Source organism: Camelus ferus, chromosome 25, assembly GCF_009834535.1.
Source record: "Camelus ferus isolate YT-003-E chromosome 25, BCGSAC_Cfer_1.0, whole genome shotgun sequence".
NCBI lineage: Eukaryota > Metazoa > Chordata > Mammalia > Artiodactyla > Camelidae > Camelus > Camelus ferus.
In genome coordinates, this window is record NC_045720.1 from 27,337,085 (window position 1) to 27,351,046 (window position 13,962).

Sequence of the window (13,962 nt, forward strand, 5' to 3'; positions counted from 1 at the left end):
CAGTTTCCCTTTTTTATGTAGATACAAAAATCCTCTTAACAAAATACTGGCAAACCAAATCCAGCAATATATAGATAGGATTGTAAACTATGACCAAGTGGAATTCTTCCCAAGAATGTGAGGTTCAACATAGGACGATCAATATGATACACTATATTGATAGAATAAAGGACAAAATTACAGGATCGTCTCAGTAGACACAAGCATTTGACAAGAGCCAGCACTGTTTCACAATAAAAACACTCAAAAAGTTAGGACTAAAAGGGAACTTCCTCAGCCTCATAAAGAGCATCCATGAAAAACGCACAACTAACATCATACTTAATGGTGAAAGACTGAAAGCTTTCTCTCTTAAGATCAGGAGCAAGACAAGGGTGTCCGTCTACTCTCACTACTTCTACTCAACATTGTATTGGAGGTTCTAGGCAAGGCAATTAGGCAAGAAAAAAAGGCACCTTAATTGGAAGGGAAGAAGTAAAACTATCTGTTTATAAATGTGACATACTTGTATATTAAAAAATCCTATGAGAGCTAATAAACAAGTCAGCAGAATACAAGAAAAATGTGTTCTTATATGCTCGCAGTAAACAACTGAAAATCGTGAAAACAATTCCATTAACAAGAGGATGAAAAAGAATAAATATAACAAAGAAAACACAAAACAAATACTCAGAAGCTACAAAATATTATGGGAAAAAATTAAAGAATGCCTAATAAATGGAAACACATCCCATATTTATGTATCTGAAGAACTGGTACTGTTAAGAATTAGTATTAATGTTCCCCAAGTTGATCTACAGATTCAGTACAATCCCTATCAAGACTTCAGCTGTCTTTGCAGAAACTGACAAGCTAATTTTAAAAGTCATTTATGAATTCTAATGATTAAAAATAGCCAAAATAATCTCAAAAAAGAACCAAATTTGAGTAGTCATACTTCCCAATTTCAGAAGCTGCAATATCAAGCTACAGTAATCAAGACTATGTGATACTAGCATAAGGATAAGAATTATAGCTCAATGGAATGGAGTGGAAAGTCCAGAAATAAACCCTTACATTTATGGTCAATTGATTTTCAGCAAAAGTGCCAGGATAATGCAATGGGGAAAATAATCTTTTCATCAAATTGTGATGAGACAACTGGTTATTCACGTGTGAAAGAGTGAATTTGACCCTTTTCTCACACTGTAGACAACAATTAACTCAAAATGGACCAGAGATTAAATACAAGTGCTAAAACTATAGCACTTGGAATAAAACATAGGAATAAATCTTTGTGACCTTGGGTTAAGAAATGGATTCTTAGATACGACACCAGAGCACAAGCAGCAACAACAAAAACAGGTTAATTGGACTGTCTCAAAATCAAAAAACACCTGTACTTCAAACACCTGTTTCAATGTCACAAACACCTATACGTCAAGAAAATGAAAAAATCAAACTATAGAATGGGAGAAAATATTTGTGAATCATATATATATTTGCGTATAAGGGATTAATATACACAATATGTTAAAACTGTCACAACTCAACCACAAGAAGACAATCCAGTCAGTTTAATAATGGGCAAATGATTTGAGTAGATACTTCTCCAAAGAATGTACATAAGTTCCCAATAAACACATGAAAAGAACCTCAGCATCATTAAGGAAATGTGAATCAAAACCACAGTGAGATAACACTTCACATCCACTAGGATAGCTTTAATAATTAAGGACAGATGATAACAGGTGTTGGTGAGGATGTTGAAAAATTGGAACCTTTATGCGTAGCTAGTGTAAGGCCATTTGTACAGCCATTTGGAAAACATTTTGGCCTTTGCTCAGAAAGATAAGCATAGAGTTACCAAAAGACCCAGCAATTCCATTCTATGTATATACTCAAGGGAATTGGAGACATATGTCCACACAAAAACATACACACAAATATTCATAGCACTATTATTCACAAAAAGTTGAAAAACCCAAATGTCTGTCAGCTGATGATGGATGGATAAACAAAATGTGGTTTATCTATACAGTGGAATACTATTTGACCACAAACAGGAATGAAGTACTGATTCATGGTACAACATGGATGATCCATGAAAACATTATGTTAGGTGAAAGAAGCTGGACACATAAGATCGCTTATTGTATGATTCCACTTATATGAAATGTCCAGAATAGGAAAATCCCTAGAGACAGAAACGAGTGGTTGTTGCTAGGGGCCAGAGAAGGACAGAAAGAGGAGTAGCTGCTAATAGATACACGTTTTCTTCTGGGGGTGATGGGAACATTCAGGCATGAGAAAATAGTGATGATTGCACAACTTTTTGAATATACTAAAAAACAGTGGATTGTACGCTTTAAAAGATGAATTTTATGTTAAATGAAGTTTATGTCAATAAATCTCTTTGGAAATATAGGTGTATAATTCTGTTTTTTTCTGGAATTTGGAATCCCTTCAAACCTTCATATGTTCTCTTGTGAACCACAGAAATCACAGGTAGGAACCTTTGAACTCATGTGGTTTTTTTTTTTTAATTGAAGTACCATCAGTTATATTTTGTCAATTTCTCATGTACAGCACAATGTCCCAGTCATGCATATGCATACACATACTTGTTTTCATATTTTTTCATTAAAGGTTATTACAAGATATTGAACATAGTTCCCTGTGCTATACAGCAGAAGCTTTTTTTAAAATCTATTTTTATATATAGTGGCTAACATTTGTAAATCTCAAACTCCCAAATTTATCCCTTCCCACCCCCTTTCCCTGGTAACCATAAGATTGTTTACTATGTCTGCAAGTCTGTTTCTGTTTTGTAGATGAGTTCATAGTGTCCTTTTTTTTTTTTTTTAGATTCCACATATGAGTGATATCATGTATAGTATTTTTCTTTCTCTCTCTGGCTTATTTCACTTAGAATGACGATCTATAGGTCCATCCATGTTGCTGCAAATGGCATTATTTTATTCTTTTTTATGACTGAGTAGTATTCCATCATGCAAATATACCACAACTTTATCCAGTCATCTGTTGATGGACATTTAAGTTGTTTCCATGTCTTGGCTATTGTCTGTAGTGCTGCCATGAACTCTGGGGTGCATGTATCTTTTCGAACTAGATGAACTCATGTGGTCTTTAAGTCCCTTTCTGTTTTATTTTGTGAGTTCTTACATCATTGGGTCAGGCTATTTTAGAATAAAGAAAATTATTTCCATCTGCGTGAACACTGTCACTGAGATGAGTAGTAGGATTCATAGCTCTCTTGCATGTTCTTTCAGGGATATGATTCATTCTTTGAATACTAGGAACTTGTGTTTAGTATTTGTACTTTGAGTAATAGTTCATTGTCATCATACCCTTATTTGAAGACATTTCAAAGATAAAATCTCACTAACATAATATGGGAAGTCTAAACCTAAAAACAACTGAACTCCCAAATATCTATTAAGAATGTGGTTTGAAAATTAGAATGTACTTTTCCATTAAAAGCAGTGTTATAAATGATCATTACTATTATTTTAAGTGGCAGGTAGGTTCAAGCCAGTTCATAAAAGTCTATTAAATCCATAATGAATGCCTGCAATTAAAAAGCTGTGGAAGCAATACTTTTAGAATACCAGTAATTAAATAAAGCAGGAAAGTAAACTGTCTCCTAGGGATTTCTTAGCCTTTTTTTCTGCATGAAACATCTCATTACAAGTGTTTGTTAGACCCCATGGAGCCTGTCTTTAGAAGAATGTACTGAATTTTTCATATACTTTCAAAACATTCACAAAAATCTTGGTTCAGTGATAACCTGGGAAAAGTGTGTATACTGGTCCGCTTGGGCTTCCATAACAGAATACCACAGACTGGGTGACTTAAACAACATACATTTATTTTCTTGCAGTCCTGGAGTCTAAAAGTCCAAGATCAAAGTGCCAGCAGGGCTGGTTTCTGGTGAGGTCCCTCTTCCCGGCTTGTGTTGTCCTTCACACTGTGGCCTCACATAGCCTCTTCTCTGTCTGCAGATGGAGAGAGAGATTTCTGATATCTCTTCTTAAAGAAGCCAGTCTTAGATTAGGTGGCAACCCTTATGACTTCCTTTAACCTTAATTCTCACCCTCATAGGCCCTATCTCCAAATATAGTCACATTGGGTATTTGGGCTTCAGCATATGAATTTGGGGGGGATGCAGTTCAGTCCGTAACAGTGTACTACTCTATACCTTATTTGACCAGGTAGATATAACTATGTTATAAGCACTTTTTAAAAAAATGAGATTGGGCACAGTCAGAGCTTAAGACCTATAGATTCTAAAGTAATTTAGGAAAAGTATTAATACGTCTTCACAACATGAAAATCTGCAAAGACAGTCCAGAGAGGTTATTAAGATCTCAGAAATAATTTCTGGTTATTAAAATCACAAACAATCCCCAAAAGAAATGAATGGCAGGAAAAGATCCTAAAGAAATTAAGAATTCTAAAGAAATTAAGTGATTGCTCAATGACTTCAGACTAATTAAGAACATATTTGCAAGATAAAAAAGATATTTAATCAAGAATGAATTATAAATATTACTAGTATAGAGAAAACGCAAGATTGAGTTCAACAAAAATATCAAGGGCAATAAATTGGTCTTTGAAACATTTCTTGGTAAAATAAAGAGTAACAGAAAGGTATATGGGGCTGCCGCTTGGGCAGATGGTGTAATAGTGGTGATGTTTATGTGCTCTCTGTCAAATGTTCTCTTCGGACTGAAAGAGTAAGAGTAACTATATCTGAAAACCTTTTTGAAGGACATACGTGCAAAGATTATAGTTCATTCAGGTATTCTGAACAACTTAAAGAGTTCTGACTTAGGTACTAAAATACTCCCAAGGAATGAGGGAAGGAAAGAAAGATCAGGTCACTGGTAACAGCAAATGCAATTTTGATTTTCCAAAACAGGGCAGGAGGGATGAGAATTCCACAAACCAGCAAGTAGTGATAATGGCCCTAGGGAAGATAATAGAAAATGAAAGAAGTGGTTTATGAACACCTAGGAGAGGAAATACATCTGTAAGCCATATGGATTTGGTTAGAACAATGTTAGAGAAACCTTATATCCTTTACAGTTTGATAGTAGAAATGTCAGAGGCAAATGTTTATTAACTTCTACAAGGGTCTAACATATTCTGTTACACCCTTTGCACAATTTAGAAAAATTTGGTCTGGATACTAGAATAACATCTAATATAGACTTCTTCAAGCTGAAATTAAAGGATGTTAATTAATAACAAGAAAACATATGAAAGTATAAATCTCATTGGTAAAGGTAAATATATAGTTAAATTCACAGCAGTCTAATGTTGTAATGGTGGTGGGTAAATCACTTATAACTCTAGTATGAAGGTTAAAAGACAGAAGTATTAAAAACAACTGTAACTGTAGTAATTTGTCATGAATACACAGGTAAAAAGATGGAAATTGTGACATCAAAAACAAAATGAGAGGGAGAGTGAAAATGTAGAGCTTTAGTATGCAAAGTCAACAGCTTTAAAATAGACTGATAAGATATTTTATTTAAGCCTCATGATAACCACAAAGCAAAAACCTATAGTAGATAACATAAAAGAAAGAAATCTTATACCATAACAGAAAGTCATCAAATAACAAAGGAAGAGAGCAAGAGAAGAAAAAAGAAACACAGGAGCTTATAAAACAGCCAGAAAAATATGAACAAAATGTCAATAGTAAGTCCCCTTTGGATGTCTTTCTATTCTTGTAGATCAGAACTTCAGCATCTTCCAACCCTAAGGGATGGAAGTTTTTAAGCTTCCAGCTTCCAGCACTTGTTCTTTGTCCTTGTGAAGTCTTACCTTACATATGTGTAGCTTAGCATTCAGCCTGAAACTAGGACCCAGATGCACATTGTTTATTTGTTTGAATGAGGTACCTGCCTCTCTGATACTCTGAGCTGCTTTCAGCTGCCTCAGCCTCTCCAAACTATAGGCTGTCTCCTTAGCCTGACAAGAACTTAGGTTCTCCCTCAATGTGTCACAGTCCAGAAAGATTCCAGGTGGAAAGCTAGGGCAATAATAAGGTTCATTTTAATTTGTTTCCCTTTTCTCAGAGATCACGTCTTACCCTGTCTGTTGTCCTATGTCTGAATTTTTTTTTATGCTTTTTGCTATTTTTTTTCGTGATTCACAACATTGCTGGTCCATTCCCCATTGCTCCATCATGACCAGCAGCAGGAGTTCTGTGTTTTGAGTTTTTAAAAATCTTTTTTTTTTTCTTACTATTAAAAGTTGTGTCTTCTGTATCTTCTGACTGGCTGTTGTTTGTATTTACAAAGGCATTTGATTTTTGTATGCTTATTTTATATCCTGCTACTTTGCTAATTTTCATATTGTTTACAACTTTTTCGGTTGACTTTCTTGGGTTTTTCACACACATATATGATCATATCATCTACAGATACAGTTTTACCTCTTCTTTTCCAGTTCTTATGCCTGTAATTTGTCTTTTCTTTGTGTAGTTGCTCTGGCTACTATCAGTAACCATAATGGGCACCATATTTTCTATTTCCATTTTTAGTAGAAAAGCTTCTAGGGCTTCTCACTTAAGAATCTTGCTGACTTTATTTTAGGTTTATATTGTTTGCTTCTGCTTCATCTGTTTTTTATTTTCTCAAGAGATTATCAGCTCTTTGGTGGCAGGGACTATGCCTCTTCCTTGTATATCAACCTGCCATTCATTCATCTGAGCAGATATGGACTAAATATTTCCTACTGTGTTATGTGCTGTGCTGGTCAATGGGTTACAAAACCAAACAAACCCAACTATGTCCCATCACCACGTACACTCCCCTTCCCCGCCAAGATTAAGATCTGGTGGGAAACAGACATTACACAGATAACACAAGTGTGATAAATTTTCAAAAAGTGACAGTATTAGATACTATAGGAACCTATAACAGAATGATCTAACCTAGTATGAGGAGAATCAGGAGATGCTTCTCTAAGGAAATAATGTATTAAACAAAGGTACAAAGGCAAGAGAGACAATCAACCCTTTTCTAAAAGAAATCCAATATTTCTGGAGAGAAGAGGGAGAGTGGAAATGTGGATCACAAGAGATGAAGCTTCTGAAGTAGTTGGGAAGAACCACATTGTGGAGAGTTTGGTAAGCCCTAATTATTAGGATTTGGGGCTTTTCCTTAAATAAAGTAAAATACGAATGATGTTTGCTTTGGGGGTATATATATGAACATACATACACATTTTGGTGTGTGATAACTGTTCTCAGTGCACAGTGAAAACAAGATTTTAAGATGCTGAGCATATAAGTTACTTGTAACTGCCCGTGTTAACTTTTTAAATCAATGATCTTTCCCATACAAATTGGAATAGTTGTGGCAGGTGGTTTTTAACTCTGAAAACTAAGTGCTGTTTCTTTTACAAGCAAGAAGTATATTCATGTCTGAGTTCTTCAAAGGGGAAAAAAAAGTAAGGAAGACAAACTTCTTAATGACTGTAAATCTGAATTTTCAATCTATCCAATTACTGGCTCTTCGAAAAAATTACTAAATTGCTAGAAGTTGGTTTTCTCACCGGTAAAATGAACTGCTGATGTAAGGATGAGCTGAAGGAAGCCTTGTAAGGCACTCAGGATTTGGCTGGCACGTATCTCTCAAATCTCAGCTGTATTTATTAGCTATTCTTTAAGAACCGTAGTTCTTAAATGAAAAGAATAAAAATAAACAAAGAAAGATACAAAGCAACAGGGATGCAGAGACTAAATTTAGACATCTCTTAATGATGACGTCCTGATTATTTAGGTGAGTAAAGCAAATCTTAGGAGAAATTAAGGTTCATGTCTAAATAAATAGTAGAGCTGGAGTTTGATTCCACAGTCTGGTTCCAGAGCTCACACTCACCACCCTGTGGCCTGTTTTCCTAAAACAGAACATACATCTTTTAAAAGATTCTTTCTCTTGTGTTGCAATCAAAAACTACAAAACTGTGTTTCAGCTTGGCAAGAAGAAGAATAAATGGGGACAATTGATCACCTTAGGTATTTGGTTAGTAGGACTAAAAAAAAAAAGTTAACAGAAAATTATTTCCTGACTTAGGTGATAATAAAACTTCTTCTTGTTTTCTAGTTCTTGTTAATTAGCTGGTCCATTAACTAATTAGTCAGCAGCTGGTGTATAGCTATAGTCTGATGAAACATTACTTCTGTATCTTTTTCTGGTATGTGGCGCCTCTAAAGGGTGACTTCAGTGAGAATATCTAACAGGGCTACACTGTAGTTGTAGTAAGGAGATGGTACACATCCTCATATATGGATGGGTTTTCTTCTCTCAGGAGTTGGGGGCAGGACATTAGTAAAATACAATGAACTTCATATCAACAAAGCAATTTGGGTGTGCTATTTGCTTATAACATAGAAATAATTGTGTTTTATAAGTGGAATTTTTGTAAAATACTTTTTAGAATGGCAGTACCCCTAAATTAAGTACCCAGTTACTTCACATGATACTTAGAATAAGAAATATCTAATGTACCCCAAAAAAGGGATAGTTATTTGATGTTATCAGAAATTAGCATTGGGGGGAGGATATAGCCCAGTGGCAGAGTGCATGCCTAGCATGCATGAGGTCCTGGGTTCAATCCCCAGCACTGCCATTAAAAATAAATAAATAAATAAACCTTATTACCTCCCCCCCGCCAAAAAAAGTTTAAAAAAAAAAGTGAATGGCATTAAAAAAAAAAAAGATTACTTTCTAAAAAAAAAAAAGAAATTAGCATAAATTTTTTTTCTAACTTCTAAATAGGATTATTTTTAAGTTAGAATAAATTAGAGTAAAAATTAATAATACCCCTGAAATTGTAATATTTTATAATATTTCACACAATATTTATTAGACTTTTGTTTGTTTAGAATGATGGGAAATGAACTATATTCTCTGTTTTTTTCAATATGACTAAATTTTTTTTTAAAGAAATCTGTGCCTGTTGTAACGGTAAATTCAGTCAATGCTGAAGTATACAAAACACATCTGCTCTAATTTCAGTTCCAGAGGTTTTCTTCCACAATTTGATATACCCTTAGACTCTTCAAAAAATACATATATGTATGTAAATCCATATACATGCATATATCATTGCCTATGTAAACATATGCACGTTATACATAAAACATTTAAAAGTTAAAAATAGGTTGTATTTTAATGTTATTCTGAAACACATTTAACTTAATGTGCATGTCTTTCTAAGTTAGTACATACAGAATTACTTAATTCAGTTTATTGAATATTTTATTATAAGGCAATTTTTAGTCATTTACATGCTGATGGAGATGTAGATTAAATTCTTCTTCTATAATAAAGAATTCCACCAAGCCCCGTAAGGCATATTATTTTCTTCATTTTCGAGATAAAATTAAGATACAAAGAGGTTGTATAACTTGCCCTGCATTGCACAGCAAATAAGTAGTGGAGCTGGGGTTAGAATCCTGGCAATCTAGTCCAGAATCCATAGTCTTAAATACCACATTGTGTTACTGTTTTCCTTCTGCCTGTCTTAACTCTTTTTTACTGAATTAGAAAAAAATTTAGTGTATAAAATGTCTAATATTGGAACTCTCTGAGAATAATTTAATATGCTACCTTAAGAATATTAGAAACCTTAGGGTCACAAATTACACACCTGTAATTTGGAGTCATATCTGCTCTAGAAGTGGAAGGTTTAAGCCAGTGCTTCTCAAATGTTAATGTGCATACGCATTACTGGGAATCGGGGAGGATCTTGTTAAAATGTAAATGCCGATTCAGTAATCTGGACCAGGGCCTGAGACTCTACATTTCTATTAATAACCTGTTGATCTACCTTGTAAGTAGCAAAGGTTTAGGCAATTTATACTGACCTTTGGCAAATCTTGTTGTTTTATTGAATCAGTTTCTTACACCATTTTGTTTATGCTACCAATTTCCGTAAGTTGTGTGCAGTTTGAAGAAATAGGTGGGAGCTTTTTAGTGGTTTCATTTCTATGTCTGTAGCGTTAACATTGCTAGGAAAAATAAATTGTGCTTTCTGCAGCATTAATGCACAGTACTTAAGTAAATAACTGTAATCAGATTTATTTGTGTACTAAATGTGGCTTACACACCTATGTTACCATGTCCACTGTATCATTTTTAATGGAGGGAAACATAACATTTCTTTTCATCTTGAAGGCTATAGCTATAGTTGAACTAAAAAGTTTATTTTATCACTATTATTCTTTAGTAATCATAAAAATATATTTTACATAGTGGCAAAAATGAATTCCTGTTCAGTGCTGTGAGCCAAACACTATGTCAGGTGCTTAATTGGCATGATTTCATTGAATCGTCATGACCTCCCTCATTCATTCATTAGCTCTTTGAGCACCTGTTCTGTTCTAGGAACTGCATACAATGATGAGCCAAGTATACACAGATTCTGCTGTCCTAGAGCTTAGTGCATTGGGGGATGCTATGCAGTAATCAAGTAACCATAGAAGTGTGATGGTTGCAAAAGAATAGTTGATTATATTTGCTATCGTCTCTACTCTTCCAGCCTTCGAAGAGAATTGTGCTTTTGCCCTAAGTTTCTATCACCTAATTTCTTCCCCTGCCCCACTCTGGGGAGAATTCTGTCAGCTGGATTCCTTAGGTCTTGTGATGCTAAATTGACCTAGTGAGTAGAAAGAGACAAAACTTTAGAAGTAAAGATAAGCAATTTGTACATGAAAAGTAGACAGAAATAATTTATGATTAAATAAAATTTTAAAAAAGAACACCTGGAGACACTTTACATGAATTTAAAGGAGTAAATAGTATCAATACTTTAAATGGGAGTCTTTTTAAAACACTTTTATTTTACTAGGTGACACTCATAACTCACTTAAGTAAGTTACTTGGATGCATCCATGTGCCCAACTTTGTGGCAGGAGGTGTAGGAACATCAGGGGCTACCAGAATAGGATTTAATTCTGTCCCCAGTCTAAAGACTATTAGAGTCGTTGGTGAGAAAATGTGGAAAGATTTACAAGACAATGCAAAACATTTTTTTTGTAAGTACCAACATGTGTTACCCTAGCACTAAGCACGTTGTGGACTGATTTCAGAGGAATGCTGTTTTTAAAAAGTATATGATTGTCTCTTTTTTAGTAATAGTACTAAGTTCTCTTTTGATTATTAACTTGATAGAAAATTCTTTCTGGTATTAATCAGATCTATATTTTTTGTTTTTATCTATTACACTATATTGTTGTGATTTCTAAAACATTTTGTTTTCCCTACTACTGTTATAATTTTGGGCTTTGTGGTATTGTTTTGAAGATTTTATTATAAGAGACTTTAGTTTCTGAAAATTACAAGTAACTCTGTGTAGTTTTTCTGTTAAAGGGAAAATCTGAAAGTTTTTTTAAAATTTTATCTTGGAAATTAGTTTATTCATTATGTTTAATTTTAGGAAATGGTGCTCTTGCAGAACATTCTGAAAATGTGCATATTTCAGGAATGTCAACTGGTAAGTCATTTTTTGTAATGTTTAAATTTCATGCATGACTTATATGGTAAATATTGAAAGCCACCTGGTATCTTACAAAGTGATATTTGGCTATAAAAATTATTACTGCTTTTTGCAGCATGTAATAAGGAATGAAGTAACTGGAACATGGAGAAACTCTCATAAGATAAAATTGATACTTGCATGCCCATGGATTGATTATACTTTTCCAAAAGGTTTGCATGATAATTTTTCCGTACAAACATTGAGCCAAGAGAAAAGTTAGCTTAAGTTGAACTAGTGTTTCTTTTCCATACAAAGTTATATGAAATGAAATTTATTAAAATGTAATTTTGAATGTTCTTCCTAGCATTAGAGCGTTAGATATTAAGCATTTTGCTTGATTTTTAGAGGACTACCATGCAGAAAACTGTAGTACTTGAGTGCACGATTGATATGTTACTAAAAAGCAACCCAACAACATATTGTGTCCATGAGATTCAGAATATTGTTGAGGTAAATGCATTTTTTTCCGCTCAATCTAAGCTTTTATAACCTAATAATTAATTAAAGGCCCATAACTATTAAAATTTTCATTCTTAGGTGACTTCCACAGCTTTGATGCCATTTTTGATTTATAAACTATCATTACTAGGAGAGCAAAATCTTTGATTTTTGCATGTACTGAAACAGAGTTTCTTACTATTACTGTGTTATTTCCCTATAGCCTTGGTAAGTTTTGTATGGTTAGAAAAATTGCCCTTGGTGTGTTTGTCAGTTTACTGATTGATTTCTTCCTGTCACCTTGTAATTTTTTTGGTTATTTTTCTCATGAAGCAAAACTGGAGGTTTCCTCTTTGGTTTTATGTCTGATTTTATATTCAGAAAGTTAATAGACTTTAACAAGTACTCTGAGAGTTAGCCTGTGCTAGACCAGACAGATTGACAAGGCTGGTTTCCTGAAAATGAAAGGTAGCCATCTTCATAGCCTGCGTTAATTCTTTCACAGTGTTTCCCCGTTTTCGTATGCTTTCAAATGGCGTGTAACTGTATATATCAAGGTTTAAAAGGTTATTTTAGAGTTAACATTAATTTTCTCCCTTTTTCTACTTTGGATAGCTAATGAAAATTATGATTACTTTTCCAAGTTGTAAACATGAAAAGAGATTGTTTACAAACACTTAATTTGCACAGCCAAATGGTTGTTTTCTCACTTAGTGATTTTCAAATTTTTTGGTCTCAGGACCCCTTCTGAGCTCTTTTAACAATACCATGGACTGTGTTCGTCTGCTTGGGCTGCCATCACAAAATACCATAGGCTTAAATAAAAGATACTTACTTTCCCACAGTTCTAGAGGCCAGAAGTCCAAGATCAAGGTGCTGATGGGGTTGGTTTCTGAGGAGACCTCTCTTCCTGACTTGCAGATGGTGCCTTCCTGCTGTGTCCTCACACGGCCTTGCCTCTTTGAGCACTCAGACAGACAGGGGTCTCTGGTGTCTCGTCCTCTTTTAAGGACCCCAGTCCTGTAGGATGAGGGCCTCACCCTTAGGAGTTACCTCGTTAAAGGCCCTGTTTCCAGATACAGTCACACTGGGGATTAGGGCTTCAGCAGATCAGCTTGGAGGGGACACAATTCAGCCCATAACAAGAACTTCAAAGAGTTTTTGTTTATATAGATTATAGCTACTGATGTTTACTGTATTAGAAATTAAAACTGAGAAATTGTTTAAACACATCTTAATTAATTTGCCAATAATAATAATGAATCTATTGCATGTTTACATCCCATAACATACTTTTATTAAAAATATACTTCCCAGAACAAAAACATCAATGAGAAGAGTGGTATTGCTTTGTAATTTTGCAAAGTTTTTAAAAGATTGGCTTAAAAGAAGATACCTGGATTCTTAACATCTGTTTCTGCACTCAGCCTTTTGTAACATGTTACTTTGTTAAACAATGAGAAGATAGTTGAGCCTCACACCTATGTGTAATTTGAAAAGAGAGGAGTATTTTCATAGCCTTTTCGGGTAATTGTGAATATTCTTCTTTGATACTATGCCAAAACTCAACAAGTGGTAGTTTCTTAAATGTTAGTTGCAAGTGGGAATCTGAAACCAAATCAGTGGACATTTTGTTCTATGTTACATAAAAAAACAGTGGCTTTTCTTGCTCTTTAAATGGATCTTTTTTCCACCATGCATCATTTTATAATATGCATTAGATATTTGAAAATGCTGGTTTGCTGAGTTAGGTGGATTTATAGGGAATGTGAGAGGTTATAGAAGTTTGGACAGATCCAGTATTTGCTTAAATTCTAAATTTTGCTTCAACTCATCAAGATCAGATTCTACATCTTATTTTTATCCGTTTGCCTGAAATTAGACTGGTAGGTTCTTGTTGAGCATTGAAACTATCCTTAAATAAATTTCTATTTAAAAAAAATTAACTGGTTAGAATATGTA

The 13,962-nt window shown here is 34.1% G+C and overlaps 1 protein-coding gene across 2 annotated transcripts in view; it reads left to right on the forward strand.

Annotated features, from left to right (window-relative positions):
* The window catches only part of LRP12 (LDL receptor related protein 12), a 71,858-nt gene that overhangs the window by 26,106 nt on the left and 31,790 nt on the right, over positions 1-13,962 (forward strand). The window contains exon 2 of one of the 2 annotated variants that reach the window (XM_032467531.1): positions 11,461-11,517. The exons of the other annotated variant lie outside the window; for it this stretch is intronic. Within the exon in view, the coding sequence (XP_032323422.1) occupies positions 11,461-11,517 (57 nt within the window). The remainder of the gene's footprint in view (positions 1-11,460; positions 11,518-13,962) is intronic. 2 annotated transcript variants of the gene reach the window in all.